General features: G+C 41.2%; 2 protein-coding genes across 3 annotated transcripts in view; one reads left to right on the plus strand and one right to left on the minus strand.

Annotated features, from left to right (window-relative positions):
• CEP70 (centrosomal protein 70) overlaps window positions 1-8,373 on the minus strand; it is a 26,778-nt gene extending 18,405 nt beyond the window's left edge. Inside the window, exons 1-5 of one of the 2 annotated variants that reach the window (XM_042445562.1) lie at window positions 8,241-8,373; window positions 3,382-3,483; window positions 2,858-2,921; window positions 2,161-2,284; window positions 1,208-1,388 (exon numbers count right to left, since the gene is read on the minus strand). In XM_042445562.1, the coding sequence (XP_042301496.1) occupies window positions 1,208-1,388; window positions 2,161-2,284; window positions 2,858-2,921; window positions 3,382-3,411 (399 nt within the window). In that variant the 5' untranslated portion in view covers window positions 3,412-3,483; window positions 8,241-8,373. Of the gene's footprint in view, window positions 1-1,207; window positions 1,389-2,160; window positions 2,285-2,857; window positions 2,922-3,381; window positions 3,484-7,475; window positions 7,565-8,240 lie in introns of those variants that run through there. The other variant, XM_042445561.1, reaches the window with a different exon arrangement.
• Window positions 8,374-8,446: 73 nt separating this feature from the next.
• FAIM (Fas apoptotic inhibitory molecule) overlaps window positions 8,447-18,776 on the plus strand; it is an 11,287-nt gene continuing 957 nt past the window's right edge. The window contains exons 1-4 of the mRNA XM_042445564.1: window positions 8,447-8,605; window positions 13,749-13,884; window positions 14,763-14,991; window positions 16,561-16,610. Coding sequence (XP_042301498.1) covers window positions 13,774-13,884; window positions 14,763-14,991; window positions 16,561-16,610 — 390 coding nt within the window. The 5' untranslated portion in view covers window positions 8,447-8,605; window positions 13,749-13,773. The remainder of the gene's footprint in view (window positions 8,606-13,748; window positions 13,885-14,762; window positions 14,992-16,560; window positions 16,611-18,776) is intronic.

Below are 18,776 nucleotides of genomic sequence, written 5' to 3' on the forward strand. Positions count from 1 at the left end.
TTTTATTTCTTTCCACCTTGAAGCTTGAGGCAGGGTACAGCATGTTAAAATACAAAATAAAATTAAAAACACATAAACCCACAGTTAAAATACAATACTATAAAATAATTAAAATACATTTATAAGAGTTCATATGCAAAGTTAAAAAGTTGTGATTTAAAATTGGCTGGATAGACCTGCTGGAAGGGATATGCCTTTAATGCTGTTTTAAAAGTAGTCAGTGTTTTCAGCTGTCATATCTCTTCTGGCAGGTCATTCCACAGTCTGGGGCAGCAGACAAAAAAGTTGTCTGGCAAATCGCTCCCAGTCTAGTCCTGGCCAGTTGGAGCAAACATTTCCCAGGGATCCAGCGTGTACAGGGCAGATTGTACAGGAGAAGGTGATCCTGTAGGTAACCAGGTCCCAAATCATGCATGCTTTTAAAGGTAATAACCAACACTTTGTACTTTGCCCAGAAACTAATAGGAGGCCAGCGGATAGCTTTTAAGACTGGTGTAATGTAACTCCTGGATGTACTCATAATTAGTCTGGCTCCCAGATTCTGAATCAGTTGGAGTTTTCGAACTTGGTACAGTACAAAGATAGCCCAATGTATAGCACATGGCAGAAGTCCAGTCTTGAAGTTACCAGCACATGCACTACCATCTTTAGGTCCTCTGCTTCTAGGGAGGGGTGTCATATCAGCCAAAGCTGATAACAGGCACTCCTGACTGTCGCATCTTTCTGAGCTGACAGATCCAGAAGCATTCCCAAACTGTGAACACAGTCTTTCAGGAGGAGTGTGACTCTTTTCAGAACTACTTGACACAATCCTATTGCACTGGAGGATGCAGGAGCACCTCTGCTTTTGTTACCACTGCCTCCACTAGAATGGGTTCCATCTTTGGTGGGCACATGGTAGTGTTGGGTGAGTGGCTGCACCTCTACCCTGTGCTGCTGCATGAAAGTGTGTGTTGGGGGGGAAGGGGGTTAAACAAAAGAAAGCAGCTCTGCATTGATACTGGTAAAAGTAGCTTTCCAGAGCAGCAAGCACCCTTCTAGGGAGGGACAGTAGTGAGTTTGCCACTCCAGCAGTCTGCTGCCTGAGAGAATCAGCTCTCCGAGCCTTCTGATAAAGCTGCCCCAATCACTTAATTAAAAAAAAACTGAAACAAAAATAAATATCCTGTCAATGCCAGATCCTCAAAGTTACAATGAACAAAGCTACCTGAGTAGTTTGCTGATCTTTCTGAAGCTCTCTGACTTGGTTGTGCTGCTGGGATGCATTAGCTATAGACTCATCTTCCAGCTGACGTATTTTGTGTTTGATATTTCCCAAAATGATATCCAGATCATTGGCTCGTTGTTCTTGCCGAGAAGCCCGACTTCGCTCCAAGCGCAATTCATCTCTAATGTTTAAAAAACAAATCCCCAGTAAGCACTATAAAATACAGTGAAACAGATATGAATTAAAGTATTGGAGAAATCTCAATTTTAAGTGACCACATGAGTGCTTTGTATAGGCAAAGTCTCCTGCTGATCTCCCTGTCTAGTCTTGCTATTGTTCCTAAATAGCTATAGGTGAATGAGCCAGAGCAAAATATCAGTTAGAACCTGTTGTATTCAGTGAAGCTGAATGCAAAATAAGCCAAAGTTACATTCCTTTCCCAGTGAAGGGCCAGGATATGTGGACTAATCTTGCCTTTTTATTTAACCTCCTAAAACTAGTATAACTAGTAGGTGAAAAGAGGATGTGGAGGAGCTTTCAAAATGCCATAGCAGAGAGGGAAAGCAAAGGAACTTTAGATCAGAACATAAACAAAGAGCAGTGGTCACAGTCAAGGCTTGGCATTTCAGAATAGCATCAGATTTTACACAATGCACAGTAGTTATATAAAAGCAATTATGGGCAATTTTATACCCCCATGTGTTTAGGACTACAATCTTCATCAACCTGACCATAGGCTTTACTGATGAGATACTGAAGCGACTTGCAGTCCAACACCTGTAGAGGGAATTAGATGCCTTCTTCTAATTTAAAAACTACTATAAATATAAAATCATAAAATGGAAACATGGCAAAAGGGTAGGAATCTGCATAGGGACAAATGTACCCTCTTCATTGGATCAGAATTATCTCATTAATGAAGTGCCCCAGAAAAACGCCTAAAACTGTCTTACCTCAGCTGGCGATTGTCTTCTATCAAACCACGAACAATTTTCCGTTGACGCTCTGTTTCTTCCACTAATGTTTTCAATGCATACCGTATTGCTTGTGAACATTGTCTGTCCATAACAATCTTATCTGTAAAATTTAAAAAGGAAATTCCTAAGATATCCATTAAATGAATTATAGATTATAACATTTCACAAAGCAGGTTGCTGAGTGGAGAAAATCACATGTCTGAGTAGCTTGTAGAACAACAACGAGCTTAGAAATATCACCAGACCAGATGGTCTGAACAAGAAAGCACTGTATTCCTTTATCAGTTCGTACTTGTTGGAACCAGCTGACAATGTCCTTTGAAGATCATCTGTTGCTGTGTGTCTTCATGCCATTACTGACTTATGATGTTTGTTCAGAGAGGGCAGTCATTGTCTGAGGATGAGGGAGTGTGACTTGTCAAAAATCACCCAGTGGGGTTCATGGTTGAGCAGGCATTCGAATTCTGGTCTCACTCAGTCCACAACACCATGCTGATTCCCTTTCAGATTTACTATATGGCAATTATTATACTGCGTCATACTTAAACCAATTTTCTATAATACAGATAGTATTATAGAGAATAATAGAGATTATTCTAAGTCACATGATTGCAGAAGGGCACAATTCAACTGATGGCCAAACATAGTTTCATTTTTTTAAAAACCTGCTTACCTGGTACCAAAGTTCTTAAGCCATGATGTCGTAATAACTTATTTACGTTTTCCCATTCTTCTTGCTACAGTTGGAAGAAAATGGGAAAAAACTAAATGAATTTCTTTATCATATAGTATTTCTACATGGAACTCCTGAAATTCTTTTTAATTGTTTACTGAATGGTGTCACACCAAACTACCATTTCCAGAATTCCATAGTATTGAGCCATGGCAGTTAAAACCGTGTCAAACCAGATTATTTCTGCAATGTGGATGCAGCCCACATATTCTATACAACAGAGTGACATCAAATGAGAAGAAAGACTGGACATAAAAAAGTGCAGGAGAGGAAAGAGAAGACAAAGAAGGAGGGGGACAAAAAAAGCATACTTCATTATTGTCCAAAAGAGCTCCCCACCTCTCACCTGTTTAACAGGAATAACTGTTATCCAGCCTATATTAAAGCAATATAAGAAAACCTAAGGGATTCACTGGAGAAGCTTCTAACACAGCTGAATTGAGGGGGAAAGTTCTGCTGCCTACCTCCTCTCTGCTCCAAGAATCACTGGACATTCTTTCTGAATAAAAATTCACTACCACAGATCCTGATGCAGCCTGTCTTGGCAACCAACAATCTTGGGAACTCTGAAAATCAAACCAACAAAAAAGTATTAAAGCTGTGTCTTATATCTAAACTAACATCATTGACCAGAATCCATTCAAGGATAACAAGAGTACTTTTGCAGTTTTTGAAGGGATTTTTTGTTTTGCAGGCTAAATAAATAAATAATTTTTGTATTATTTTTAAAAACGCATATTGTGAGGGAGAGAATAGGCTGGCTCAGCTCCATCAGGGCCAGCCTGAAGATAGAGCACCCTCCCTCCATAACTGTCATCTTTTGACCTGTGAGGGAGAGAATAGGCTGGCCCAGCTCCATCAGGGCTAGCCTGAAGAAGAAGAGCCCTCCCTCCGGTCCATCTGCCTTGGTCCAGGCCTCAGAGGGAGAGAAGAATGCTGGACCTGATCCCATCCCCCCTCACCATTCCCTTCTCCTTTTGTGTGGTGTCTTTTTAGATTGTAAGCCTGAGGGCAGGGAACTGTCTATTTTCCCCTCTGTTGTAAACTGCTCAGATTCCCAGTGATTGGGCGGTATATAAATAAATCCTATTATTATTATTATTACTACTACATAAATAACAAGATAAAAAAGATACTGAAACTGAGCACAATCTAATGAACAGTTTTATCGCATTTGTACAGGACAGTGTGGTGTAGTGGTTTGAGCATTGGATTATGACTCTGGACACCAGGGTTTGAATCCCAGCTTGGCCATGTGTGTGTGCATGCCTTCAAGGCACCTGTCAACGTCCAGCAACCCCATTCATTTCATTAGATTTTGTTGTTGTTGTTGTGTACATTCAAGTCATTTCTGATTTATGGTGACCCCATCACTGGGTTTTCTTGGCAAGATTTGTTCAGAGGAAGTTTGTTATTGCCTTCCTCTGAGGCTGAGAGAGTATGACTTGTTCAAGGTCACCCAGTGGGTTTCCATGTAAGAGGGGATTCAAACCTGGTTGCCATAATGGCTCAGGCAAGGAACATTCAGAAGTGGTTTTGCCAGTTCTTTCCTCTGAAATATAGCCTACGTCCCTGGTGGTATTCACTGGCATTCTCATCCAAGTACAAACCAGAACTGACCCTGGTTAGCTTTCAAGATCAAAAGGAATCTGGTGCCTTTAGGGTACAGTATTTAGGCCATCCTGTGAATAGGATTAAGATGTTTTAAACAGAATTTTAAAAACACTGCAAAAACAATTAAACCTTTCCTCTTAAAATTTCAAAGCACATGAAAGATTATACTACAGTATAATATACCTTTATATTGTGTGTGTGTACACACACACACACACATATATGTATGTGTGTGTATACACACACACACACACTATAAAGGTATATTATGCTCAGTTTTCAGGGTTATGGAAGAATTTGGTACAGGGAATTCCAGTTACCTGAAGATTAAAAGTGCTAAATATTTTATGATGACAGTTATATATATGGGGTTGAATATGTCCGAGCCTCTGTTTTCCCGTTTCCCCCCCCAGAACGGATCCCCCGCTATAACAGAGGGCCAACTGTATATGTATACTATACAGTATATGTATGCTCTCTCTCTCTCTCTCTCTCTCTAGAGCGCACATAAGATCAGACTGTACAAATGAGAGTGGGGGAGATTGGGAGATACATATTTTAACTGAAGTGCAGTTTTACTCATGAAATCACCCAAGAAATTTCCAGTAACTGGACTGGATGACCAGATTAAAGATGGGAATCCAATACCTTTAACAGGTACATGAAACAAGGAATTTCAGCAGGTATAGCCTGACATACAACCATGTTCTGACTTAAATTTCCTCTTCCACACAAATATTAAAGTACAGCAGCCCTAACCTCTTTTCATGTGGCCATCTTAAGTTACCCAGAATATATGACCAGGTGACAAGTATTGCCTTTTATAACCAAGCGTTTGGCTTTGAACGTGTTTGCAACTAAGCAGGGATTCCAACCCTGGACCCCAGAGTCATACTCTAACACTCCACAGCACACTATCATGGGGTTTTCTTGGCAAGATCTGTTCAGGAGGTGGTTTGCCGTTGTCATCCTCTGAGGCTGAGAGTGTGTGTCTTGCCCAAGGAAAACCAGTGGGGTTCCATAGCTAAGCAGGGATTCAAACCCTGGTCTTCAGAGTCAAAATCCAATGCTCCAAACACTGCACCACACTATCAACATTAGGAAGATGGCAAGAAGTGTTCAACGGTGGAATACGTTGCCTGGGAGTGGTGGAACCTCCTTCTTTGGGTTTTTTTTAAACAGAAGCTGAATGGCCATCTGTCAGGGATGCTTTGATTGTGAATTCCTGCATGGCAGGGGGTTGGACTGGATGACCCTTGAGGTATGATTCTATTATTCTATAAATACTATGAATCTCAGCCAAGGATGCTGAGATACATAGGTTCACCATCAAGGAAACTGGACTAATTTGCTGGAGTATAACAGTCCTACAGAATAGGACCTGGAGCAATGAATGCAAGCTACAAGAAAAGGGGTAGAATTCAAAGACATAGCCATTTTAGTCTCTAGAATCAGTACACAGAGAGCTCTTGTAGCACTTTTGAAACTCAAAGAAATTGGCAGCATGAGCTTTCCTAGACTTCAGTCTACTTCCTCAGAAGCAGCAGACAACAGTAGACTGAGGAAGTAGACTGAAGTCTAGGAAAGTTCATGCTGCCAATTTCTTTCTTTCAGCGAGCCTCAAAGGGGCTACAAGATCTCTCTACATAAAGGAAAAGGGATTCCACCTCAACATTAGGAGGAAGCTCTTGAGAGTAAGAGCTGCTTGACAGTGAAATACACTCCTTCAGAGAGTAGTAGAGTCTCCTTCTTAGGAGTTTTTTAAACAGATGTTGGGTGGCCATCTGTTGGGGGTGCTTTGATTGTGAGTTCCTGCATGGCAGATTTGGGGTGGATTTGGGGTCTCTTCCAACTCTTACAGTGGTGCCTCGGGATACGAAATGATCGCGTTACGAAATTTCCGGGATACGAAAAAGTCGGATTGGCAAAAACTGTTTCGGGTTACGAAATATTTTTCGGGTTACGAAATTCATTTTGGCGCGAAATTCAAATGCTGCTATAGGCTTTCCAGTGCTAACGGAGTATTTCGGGTTACGAAATTTTCGGGTTACGAAAGGAATGGCGGAACGAATTAATTTCGTATCCCGGGGCACCACTGTATTAGGACAGGAACAATTTGGCCATATGATGTATATAAGGGGAAGTAAGATATTGGCATTAATCCAGCTTCTGCTCATGTATAGCTGACTGGTGCTTCTGGTGAAAGGCTCAATATTGCTCTTAAAAATTATTTTGTAAGACCTCTAATTTATTAGTCTTAATGTTTGCCCATACTCCTGCTCCACATGTAATCTGTGCATTTCCACCTTTAACTCTAGCTAATTTCAAGACGGTTTGAATAGATCCTTGTGCCTTCAGATTTACAGCTGCCAAGTGGCTATTGCATGAGCCATTCTGGGGAAAGCAAACCCCTGAGTAATGAAACTGCTTGACCTGTTTCTGGGTGGAACTCATTCAGTTCCCATGTTTGCCAAACCCTTTGTTTTCCTATAGCTCACACAAGAGTTGTTTTTGTTACATACTTCCCCAAAAGCTTTCAATAATCTTCTCATGCCTATAGATAGATAGATAGATAGATAGACACACACACACACACACCCCACCAATCCCAGCACCATCCCTTGCTGCCACTGACCATGCTGACTAGAGCAGCCAGGCCTTGCAGTCTGATAATAACACCTGGAGGACTGCATCTCTTTCTTAAGAAATGTTGCCTCAAGCACTGCCTCTAATACCCTGTGTGTGTTCCTGAAGAGGGTTGGGAAGGATGGCTTTTGAGGGTGGGGGCTCTCCTCAAGGGCAGAGGAGCCCTCTCCAGCCCCCCCCCCCCCCCCCCCCCCCCTGCCCCCCCGAGGCCGCCCCCCCCAACCCCACCCCCAGCTCCTTGGGGCCATAAAGGCCCACTGTCCCACTCAGGGCCACTATGTGAGGAAACAGTACGCACCAGCCCCCTCCTCTGTGTGTCTCTTCCTTGGCCGTTATGGGCGGGCTCCCAGGGTGGGAAGGCCTCACTCCCCGGCCTTGCCTTGCCTTCCTGCTCCTCCCAGCCAAGGCCAGGAGGAGGCCCTTCCTTCCCTTCCAGCCCCGCCTGCCTCCTTGATCCAGCTGCACTGAAGAAATAGCCCACCTTCAGACCACTTTAACTACCTTGGCTCAATGCAAGGGATTAGTTCTGCAGTGTGTTTTGGTCATAGGGTTGCCATAATTCTCTTCTAAAAACAGGGACAAAATGGTCCTGTTCTCTGGAGCAGCAGAAAACAAGCTTGCTCCCTCTTCAATGGACATCCTTTCAAAATTTAAACAGGTTCATCATATCACTCTTAACCTTCTTTTCTTCAGGCTAAAAATCACCCAGCTCCTGGAGTCATTCCTCATAGGGCATGGTTTCTGGACCCTTCACATTTTTAGTCACCTCCTTTGGACACGCTCCAGTTTCTCAATGTCCTTTTTGATTGTGGTGCCCAGAACTGGACACAATATTCCAGGTGGGGTCTGACCAGAGGCAGATACAGTGGCACTATGATTCTCTTGATCTAGACACTATACTTTATTGATGCAGCCTAAGAATTGCATTGGCCTTTTTAGCTGCGCATCACACTGTTGACTCATGTTAATTGTGGTCTACTTGGACTCTAGATCCCTTTCACACGTAGTTTATCATGCGACCAGGTGCTCCGTCAATCTATCTGCATTTGATTGTTTTTCCTACCTAAAATATGTGTCAGGAGACTGAGGTCTCTGAGAGAGAAGGCATTATTCCCCAGGCGCCCCTCTCCTTGAGGCAGTCTCAAAATGGATTATCCCTGCAGTTGGATACAGCCAGAGAGGCCTGTGCCTGCCTCAGCCTTCCCTCCCTCCCTCTCCTCTTCCTGGACCCGGGCGCCATTTTGGGAGCCTTGGCGGATCAGGATGGCGTGAAGGGCCGCCTCAGAAGAGAGGCAAGCGGGCAGGCTCTTCTTCCTTTCTGCTTCAAGGGCCCTCCTCCTCCTCCTCCTCCTCCTGAGCTGGAGCTCTGCCCGGGCGAGGCGCCACAGATCCGGATAGCCTCCAGGTCCTCCGTCCCCGGGGCTCCAGGTACAGCCTTCTTCCCTCCTCCTCCTCCTCCTCCTTTTCCCTCTGCTCCAAACACACTGCAGAAATAACCCAGTTTGAGACCGGTTTAACTGCCCTGGCTCAGTGATAGGGGATCCTGGGGACTGTAGTTCATTGTGGCACCAGAGCTCCCTCTGACCGAGGAGGCGAAAGGTCTCGGAGAACTACACTTCCCAGGATTCCCTAGCATTTCAGCCAAAGCAGTTAAAGCGGTCTTAAACTGGATTATTTCTGCAGTGTGTTTGGGACCTCCCTTCCCCAGATCCACCCCTGTCCCCATCCCAGGAAAAACCCTCCGTCGGTATGAATCCGGATTAAACACTTTGCACCCTCCCTCTTTTATTACTGACTAAAGGTGACTCGTATTGAAGGCGATGGTGGGACATCTTATTTTATTTTCATTTAATTGAGCTAATCCGGTTTGACGCCACTTTGGCTGTGTCCACACTGCAGAAGTAATCCACTTCACCGCCGCTTGAATTGCCATGGCTGAATGCTATGTAATTCTGTGACCTGTAGTTTTGTGAGATGTTTAGCCTCCTCTGTCAGAGAGCTCAGGCGCACCAATAAACTACAGATGCCCAGGATCCCATACCTTGGAGACAAGGCAGCGAAAGTGGTGTCAAACCGGATTATTTCTGCAGTGAGGATTCAACCAAAAAGGCAGAGGAGGACGCTGCTCCAGATTGTGTGTTGATGTGTGTTTTGTGTCATGTTTAGGTATCCTAGAAACCTGCCTTGGTGTTCTCAAAGTGTAGCACTCTTTGGAAAGGGAGCAATGAGCCTCTGTGATCGCTTTGCTCTAAACATGAGACGTTTTTCTATTTAGTTGTGAAAGGGGGATGGCAAGGCTGCATCCACACTGTCAAACTAATCCAGTTTGGCACCACTTTAACTGCCGTGGCTGAATGCTGTCCAAGTCTGGGAATTACAGTTTTGTGGGACATTTAGCCTTCTCTGTCAAAGAGCTCTGTCACCACAACAGACTACAAATCCCAGGATTCCATGGCACAGTGCCATGGCAGTCAAACTGGTGTCAACCTGGGTTATTTCTGCAGTGCGGACGTAGCCTAAAGGCCTCAAACACCTGTGATAGTTTTGCCTTAGGGCCATCATAAATCATAAGCGACTTGAAGGGATACACCAACAACAAAAAGCTGTGATAAACATGTCCTTCTTATTTCAGGTTGGGGAAGCTAATGTATCTTTCCTTATTAGATCCCACTTGCCAAATTCGTATCTGTGTACAGAAGATTTAACACAGTCTCTTCAGCTCTCTGAAGAAGAATCTAGAGCACCATGGATGTCAATTGAGCAAAATAAAATTGAAAAACTTTCCCTACTATTCCTTTGGTGTTTAAACTTGTCACACAACCAATCTGTCTACTTACTGGGCAGAAGAAAAAAGAACACAAGAGCACACAGTATCTTATACAGTCAGCCCTCACATCCATGGGTTTTGCATCCAAGGATTCAACCATCCATGGCTTGAGTATACAATCAGCCCTCCACGTTTGTGGCTTTGACTATATAATATGCTCTCTCTAGGAATCTCTAGGTCCCCCAGCGCAACTCTGCCACAAGTTGACCATAGAGTTGTGCTGGAGGACTTAGAGACTGCTAGAAACAACACTTCTCTAGGCATTTGTAGGTCCTTCAGCGTGATTCTATGATCAACTTCTGGCAGATGTTGACCATAGAGTTGCACTGGAGGACCTGGAGATTCCTAGAGAGGTGTTCTCTTAGGTAAAAAGAAGAGTACTTTTTTATGTGCGGGTTCTCCATATTCACGGGGGTCCTTCATCCCTAACCCTAGTGAATGTGGAGGGAACACAGTATACTTTTTTTAATCCAAAAAGCAAACCATTATTTTGCCATTTCATATAACAGACATCATTGTATTATATGCTATGGTATATAATGGGACTTGAGCATCTATGGAATTTGATATGGGGGTGGGATCCTGAAACCAACCCCCAGCAGATAAGGAACTCTGTGATCTTCCAGGGAGAACCTTCTTTTAGTTCCACCTCCTTCACAGACATTTCTGGTGGGAACACATGAGAGGCCCCTTTTGGTGCCTGCTTCTAGAATTTGGGTAGGGTAGCCCTTTTCTTGTTGTCCTTTCATTGGCAGCTGACATACTTTTTATTCCAAGAGGCTTTGGGGTTTTGATGTTATGCTGTTCTATTGATTTTTATCATAGGCATTGTTAATTGTTTTGTTTTCAGTGGTGACAGTTTAATCACATTTAACAGTAACTTTTTCATGTTTCTGCTTATGTCTACGTATGCATTTTATTTATTTATTTTGTAAGCTGCCTTGAGTCCCAGTTGTGAGGAAAGGTGAGATATAAATGAAATAACAATAATAAATGAAATTGATGTGGAACATCTTGCTGTACTTTCCCTCTTGATCAACCTCCACCATCTCCGGCCCATTCATAAAAAGAACATCAGCACAAGGATGAGCACAAATCTTATCGCTGGTCCCCTGTATGTATTTACCCATTTCTAACCATTATGCAGGCTGCATCTGTACTGCAGAAATAATCCAGTTTGACATCATAACTGCCATGGCTCAGTGCTATGGAATTCTGGGAAATGTAGTTTTGTGAGACATTTAGCCTTTTCTGTGAGAGAGCTCTGTGCAACAACAAACTACAATTTCTAGAATTCCATAGTATTGAGCCATGGCCATTAAAGCAATATCAGACTGGATTATTTTTGCAGTGTAGATGCAGCCGTAGACAACATTTATTGTCTTTTTGTGTGGTGCTGTAAAGAGCTGTCACAGAATAGACAACACTGGTGAACTGCATAGATCAGGACCTCGACTCTGTACAAGGGAGCTGCATCGAATATTCAGTCGCTTCTTTTTCAAGAAGCTGATTGAAAATGGACAGAGCAGTTTTAGGAAGATGTGACCTTACTTTATCTTTTGCCTGACGTCTTGGTTATGAAGACTGCTTTACAAGTCTTGGAAGGGTGATCTGTATATTCAACTGATACATGAAGCAATGTTTCCTTCTTGATATGCCTTGACTTTTTATTAGCATCTCTTATTTGGGACCATTACATCTAATGGTACATTTAACAGGAGTACCAATGCTGGTGTTGAAATGGTTTGCTTCTTTTTCTCACTGTGATCCCCAAAAGTGGCTGTTGAGGAAAGCTCTGCTCATGGGGACATGTCATGTAAAGTTTCACAGAGCAGTTCTGACATACTTTGTTGACAATCTGTGTGAAGCCACTTGGAGGCATAATCTTGAGCTGTGGAACTGGATCGAAATAGAATCATAGAATAACAAATTAGCATACCGCACTACACTGTTATAGCACTATTATTCTGCTTTTATGGAGTCCTGGGATTTGCAGTTGGGAATAGTCACCCAGAGAATTCTTAGGCCTCACTAAACTATAAACTCCAGAATGCCACCGGAGACAGCCCTAGCAGTAAAAGTGGAATAATAGTGCTATAACAGTTTAGTGCGATATTGCATAAATGAACAAATTGATTACGGCACAAGCTTTGCAGACAAAAGGGATTTGTACACAAAAGTGTACGTAAGTCATAAGAAATGTTATAGGCTGGTACTACAAGAAAACTGATGAAGAGTTCTAAAGACTTGAAAGCTTGCCTAGATTTTTTTGTACCGTTTTGGTTGGCTTACCAAAATACAGATTTTGATTCCCCCCCCCCCCCCCCGCATTGAATTGGCAATTTTTGTTTTTGTTTTTTATAAACTATAGCTAAATAGTAAACAAAGCAATGCATATTTTACCGAAGTAATTGTTTGGTCCTCCAGGTCTGTTGTTGGACTAGGGCTTTCAATATTCCTAACCATTGGCTGTACAGCCCAGGGCTGCTGGGACTTTCAGTCCATCAAATATGGAAGGCTCTGTGATTCTTATCCCATCTGTACTTGGATGCAGACCTAAATGACTTAGATTTACAACTGTCTTGTGTACTATCCTGAAGGAAAATTTCGTTAAATTGTACAATTCGGGAACACTAAAAGTTGTACTAACACAAGGGGAAAGACTAGAAAAGGATTGTTTCCTAATACAAGGAGTTCTAGTTTTCAACATCTGTTCACTGCTACCAGTGTTCTGCTTTTTTCTTTTCTTGCTGCTAATTGGATTAAAAGCCGTTTTGATTACTATGGCATCCCATGATGAGAGTACTGACTTTGAAGATGATGTAAGGTAAAAAGTACTCTTCTGTGTAAGAAGCCTTGGAAGGCCTTCTCAAATTTTAATAGTGGCAGAACTGCTGTTATCAAAATAGTTTATAATAGTGCATTGATGCTGTATACAAAAAAATTGAGATGTATTTTTAAAAAGTTATTTTTAACTTTTTAAAATGTATGCATTTCAGAATGTAAATATACATGAGCCAAGTAACTTATCAAAAGTGTTACAGTGGTTTAGCTATTTCAAAGGTCACTAAAATGAATTGTAGTGATAGAGATGATAGGCTTGCAGCATTTAAAACACAAAAAATTGGCTTATTTAAATTAACGCTCTACTAAAAAGAATAAGAATCTAATTGGATGGAGAAAAGGTTTATTTAAATAGCTATATGAATATGTCTTAGTAAATGTCGGTCTAGTACTATTCTTCAAAGACATAGCTGTGTTAGTCTGGATCAGCATTCAAAGTGATCTTGCCACAAGATCCCTTTGCATAGTACTATCGTGTATGTTCTGTATAATATTTTGTAATCTAGGTGTTGTGTTCGGTTTCTAATATAGATTGATAGCTGTGCCCTAGTAGTTTAGAAATTTAAAGAGAGGTGGGGGGCTATTTCTAAACAGTTTGTTAAAGTTTGTAACAGTTTGATAAACATTATGTAAATGAATTGACAACACTTATAGATTAAGACCCAGTTTAGAAGGTAGCAAAGCAATTTTTCTTTATGTATTGCAAACACAAGATTTTTTTCTCAAAAATGTGCCTAAAATGGCCCAATACCAAAATTCAGCATCATACGGAAGCAGCCATGAATATAAAACAATTACTTGGGTTGTGGCTAAAAATGAAGAGATTGTTGTAGCTTAAAAGGGATCTCTGGATTGTAGATTCTGTCTTCATCAGGTGTATTTACTCTTGTATTCCTGCAGCTCAGACTACAGTTACCTGGACAGAATGACAGACCTGGTGGCTATCTGGGAAGTAGCGTTAAGTGATGGGGTTCACAAAATTGAATTTGAGCATGGAACTACCTCAGGAAAGCGTGTCATATACGTAGATGGCAAGGTAGGAGTCATACATTAATATTCACTGTTTCTTGGAAAACAAACAGTGGCCATTTTTATATAGCTAAACTTTTATTGGCTAGAGATATAGTCCATAGGGGAGCAATCTATTTAGATTTCTTGGGGGCAGCTTTTTTTAGCACCCTATTCCAGTTAATTTTCTTTTCCTCCTACATGGATGAAGGAATTAACTACTGCAATTTCCAGAGCTTGTGGAGTTAAGAGCCTTTATGGGCACATGTCCAAGAAATGAGGGGCTTAAGATCTCATGAATTCGTGTCCTTCTCTGACATGCCTACAGTGTTCCTCTGCAGAAACAGAGCAAGGCAGTTCGGTTTCTCAAGCTCCCCTCTGTCACAACAGCCACTCTATGCATGAATCCAACATTAAGGTGCATGGTAAACAAGACTAGTAAGATTTTGTCATTTTGGGTAGAAAACTGAACAATTGTTGCTTCCCTTTCCTATTATTTAAAGTACAATATTTGCTTTCTTTCAAAATTAGCTGCTTAAGGCAGTTGTCTTACACAGCCTTACTGGCACTGTTGGACTTCTACAAATGCAGGGAGGAAAGATTCTCAGGTCTTGTCACCTGTCTAATCTGTTGCAAAAGAGCACTTGTACATCTGATGGAGAATCAATGGATTGTACAACCCAATATTTGTGCGGCTGTCAAAATACCTTTATTCAGATCAGTCTTTGTATTTTTGTGTCTGATGGTGTACAGTAATGTTCACCTAAAGGTTAACCCTCCTGAGTGTAGACGTATATTTTATATTAAGATTTTTTGTGGTTTAATATAAAAAATGAAAAGCCATTTAATGTTAACCCACATTTTAAGCACTGAAGCAAATTTCTGTTTGTATGGTTTTGTGTTCAGGAAGTAATGAGAAAAGAATGGATGTTCAAACTGGTGGGAAAAGAGACATTTGCTGTGGGAGCATCCAAAACAAAAGCTACCATCAACATTGATGCAGTCAGTGGTTTTGCATATGAATATACCTTGGAAATTGATGGAAAGAGCCTTAAGAAGTACCTGGAGAACAGGTCAAAGACAACAAACACTTGGTTATTACACTTAGATGGTACAGATTTTAGGGTTGTATTAGGTAAGTTGTTTTAATCTACTGTTTGCATGGTTGCTTGTATTTTTGTTTTAGCTTTGTTGTGGTATTCTCCAAATAATACTCATGTTGTTTGTTGTGACCTCTTTTGTTTGGGGAAAATTCTATTGTCTATTTTAAATATTGAAGAGTTATGAAAGACAGCTAAGTTGTAATTGGAAAAGTTTTTTCAGATTAACGAGATTCAGAAGCATTCTAAGAACTGTCTACAAATATATTGCATTGTATTGTCATTTGTGACTTTAGGCAGCTTGGACCTTTGTAATGCTATTCAAGCCTCTCAAAGAGGGGTGAGATTCAGGGATGGGTTAAGGATGAAGGACACCTTTATTCTTCCTTAGATCTCCCCTGATATGCTATGCAGTACTAGTGGGCTGACAGTTAATTTTTTCAGTGCCTGTATAGTTGGGCAAGGTGGACACAGATAGATGATGATGGGAAAAGCACATACTCTGGATATTTAGTATAATGTTGTATATATACAGCCTACTGTATATATCAGTGATTCTCAAACTTAGGAGTTTAGTGCACAGCTAAAAAAATGTGACGTACTGCTGCCGATTTCAATTCAATTTGAGATACATCCTGATTTTATTGTATGCAATTTGCTGCCAGTGCCACCAGCCGGGTCAATCTCAGGTAAATTCCGGCTATAATCTGAGCTCAGACAGCTGATTTGCAAAGCTGGGAGCTTCCTGGATTTGAAAAGAGGCTGGCTGAGCATGGCTTCTAGCCGGAAGTTACCCGGAATTCACCCAGCCAGCAGCATCGGCAGCAAAATGCATGCAGCAAAAATCATGAACCACAATGTAACTGAAGCAAGACTAGTTTCCTCTCTACTTTAATTTTCCCCCTACTTCTTCTTGTGTATAGGTTGTGCCCTTTTGCTCCATTACAGTTGAAGAAGTTTATTTGTTTTTGGCTTCTTGAGTATTCCAAGGAGGCATCTTAGGCTTCTCCTCCCCATTTCCCCATAATATAGTTTTGCACACTGCATGAAAACTACTGATGTGTATTGTGTATGTAATGGCCCACAGCTACATTTTAAACATTTGTTTGAAACTAAAAACCTGACACTAGAAACTTGAAATAATGAAACAAATATGTATGGCGTATGTGTAACAAAATGGTCCTCTTGCAAAGTCAAAGAGCCTTACTGCATTAATAATAATAATAATAATAATAATAATAATAATAATAGGATTTATTTATATGCCGCCTAACCACAGGGATTCCGGGCAGCTTACAGCAGAGGGGATAATAGACAGTAAGCTATTATACAATATTATACAAAGGTAAGCTGAGAGCAAGCAGCAAAGAAGCAGCTTTCTGCTTACCTCTTCACATGCCCTCAAAGCACCTCTGTTCTCCTTCCAGAGGGAGACAGTTGTAAAAGTGTGCCTTTTGCCAAACATATTTTCTCAACATGATAAAAGATACACTTTTTACAACCGCCTCCCTTAGGCAAAAGGGAATAACTACAGTCATGATTAAATGACATAGAAAATAGTTGTCTAATTTATGTGACAATTCTTTTGTGGTTTCTTTTTTCAGAGAAAGACACAATGGATGTTTGGTGCAATGGCAAAAAAATGGAAACAGCGGTATGTAATGTAGAAACACATTCATTTTGAGGAGAAAACAGTTAAATTAAAAAGGAATAGAGTGACTAATAGTGGATGTATATTAAATGGTCTTATAATGTGTGTAGAATTAAGACATGGAGACATTTAAATATTCTAAAATTACCAATTAAAAAGCAACCATAATTAATAAAGTGTCTTGTAGCACTTCAGAGATGAACAGATTTAGCTAAACTAGGTACTACATGGTAGTACAATGTTTTATATTAACCTTTGTGTCCTGACCTCCACCCCCTCAACTTCTCCAGATCCCAAGAGGTCTATACTTTTTAGCAGGCCTCCATCTAATCGTTACTATAACTCATTAAAATAGTTTTATTTTCTGTAAACTGAACCTGGTAAGATGGAGCCAGCTTAATATGACCAATTAGTAAACAAAAATTGCAAGCCACAGTATTCAAGTTAAGTAGCTGGGCTAGATGTATTCTGAAAGAGATCAGGTTCTATTTCATTCAACAGCAAAAAGAGTAAAACTTTAAATGCTATAAGACATAACCTCAGATGGGAAATTCTACAAGGCTTCTCAGCATTTTTGATCCAGTCGCTTTAAAATGGAGACAGCAGTATGTTCCAGAAATTACAAGAAGTCTGCCCCTTTATAAGCTCAGGTTAACAAGAATATTTCAAGACACAAGAACCATTTAAACCTAGATTTCAGTCCTACGTAACTTAAATCTTATGCAATAAGTTTAAAAGTATTTTTAGCCAATGAAAGAAAAGTGTGAAAGATTATTCAAGTCCAGCAGGGTAGGAAAATTATGTGGTCAAGTACTATGGAATTATAGGATGGTCCCGCCACCATTGCAGGCTCACTTGGTGAGGACACTAGAGAGAGCCTTCTTAGTGGCTGCTCCCATCCTCTGGAAATCCCTTCCGCAAGAGGCTAGGCTGGCACCCCTCTTCCTAGCCTTTTGCTAGCAAGTGAAAACGTTTGTATTTAGACAAGCATTTTTAAAATCATGACAGGGTGGCTTATTTGGGGTGCATGTTATGTTTTATCTTTTGTATGTTTTTATGTTAACTTATATTGTTTTAAATAGATGGTTTTAATTGTTTTTTTTAATGTTATTGTGATGTTTTGAAATGTTTTTATCTTGTAAGCTGCCTTAGGTTCCTCCCTGGGAGACAGGTAACATAGAAATGAAATGGAAAGGCTTCTCGGCCTTTTGGTTAAGATCAAACGTAGAAATAAATAAATAAATAAATAAATGGCTGTAAAATGTAGGCCACAGTCTTAAACATGGTTTTAATGAAGTGGGGCTCCACTGAATAGGGTAGCATTTACCTCTGAGTAGACTGATGTAGAAGTGCAGTCCTAGAATGCACCTTGAACTACCAGTGTGAGACATAGTAATTATTCCAAACGAAATTAACTCATTCTCATGCATTTAAATGTGAACAAAGTGTTGCCTGCAGGCCAGATGTGGGCACTATGTATGGCCCCAGAAGCCCAACAAAGTTCCCAGATTTTTTTTAAAAAAAATGTCCACATTTGGGGGGGGGTATTTTTTGTCCCCAAACTGCTCAAAATGTGTCTGGACTACAACAGTTTGTTTCCTTGACTCCTCAACCTTCCAAAAACACATAGAAAATGTTAAGAAGTAGCCAAAAACCTGCCAAAATGGCAGCTAGAAGTGTCACGGTGTTGCTTTGGGTCTGTGGAAGTACTCCACCAGGTGGGCACAGGATAGAAAAAATCCCCCCCCCCCCATTTGCACAGTTTCCCACTCCTGATTTAAACAGACTGTTTCCCATGGAAGTTTTAGAAACATGGCCTTGATTAGGTTTGTACATGGAGGCTTAACAGCCTGGCCATTGTAGAACGCTTCTGTTAGGACCTACCATATACACTTGTGTATAAGTTGAGGCCAACCTTTGGGGACAAAAATCTGGATTTTTATATGGATATGTCGAAGGTCGGACTAAAGGGGCAGCCCAGCTGGGAAGAGGTTGCAGGGCGATTGATCCCCTTTCCCAGCCTGTCCCAAATGGCCTTGCCTCTGTGGAAGGAGCCCAGCTGGGAAGAGGTTGCAGGGTGATTGATCCCCTCTCCCAGCCTGTCCCAAATGGCCTTGCCTCTGTGGAAGGAGCCCAGCTGGGAAGAGGTTGCAGGGCGATTGATCCCCT

Source organism: Sceloporus undulatus, chromosome 1 (assembly GCF_019175285.1).
Source record: "Sceloporus undulatus isolate JIND9_A2432 ecotype Alabama chromosome 1, SceUnd_v1.1, whole genome shotgun sequence".
NCBI classification, from domain to species: domain Eukaryota; kingdom Metazoa; phylum Chordata; class Lepidosauria; order Squamata; family Phrynosomatidae; genus Sceloporus; species Sceloporus undulatus.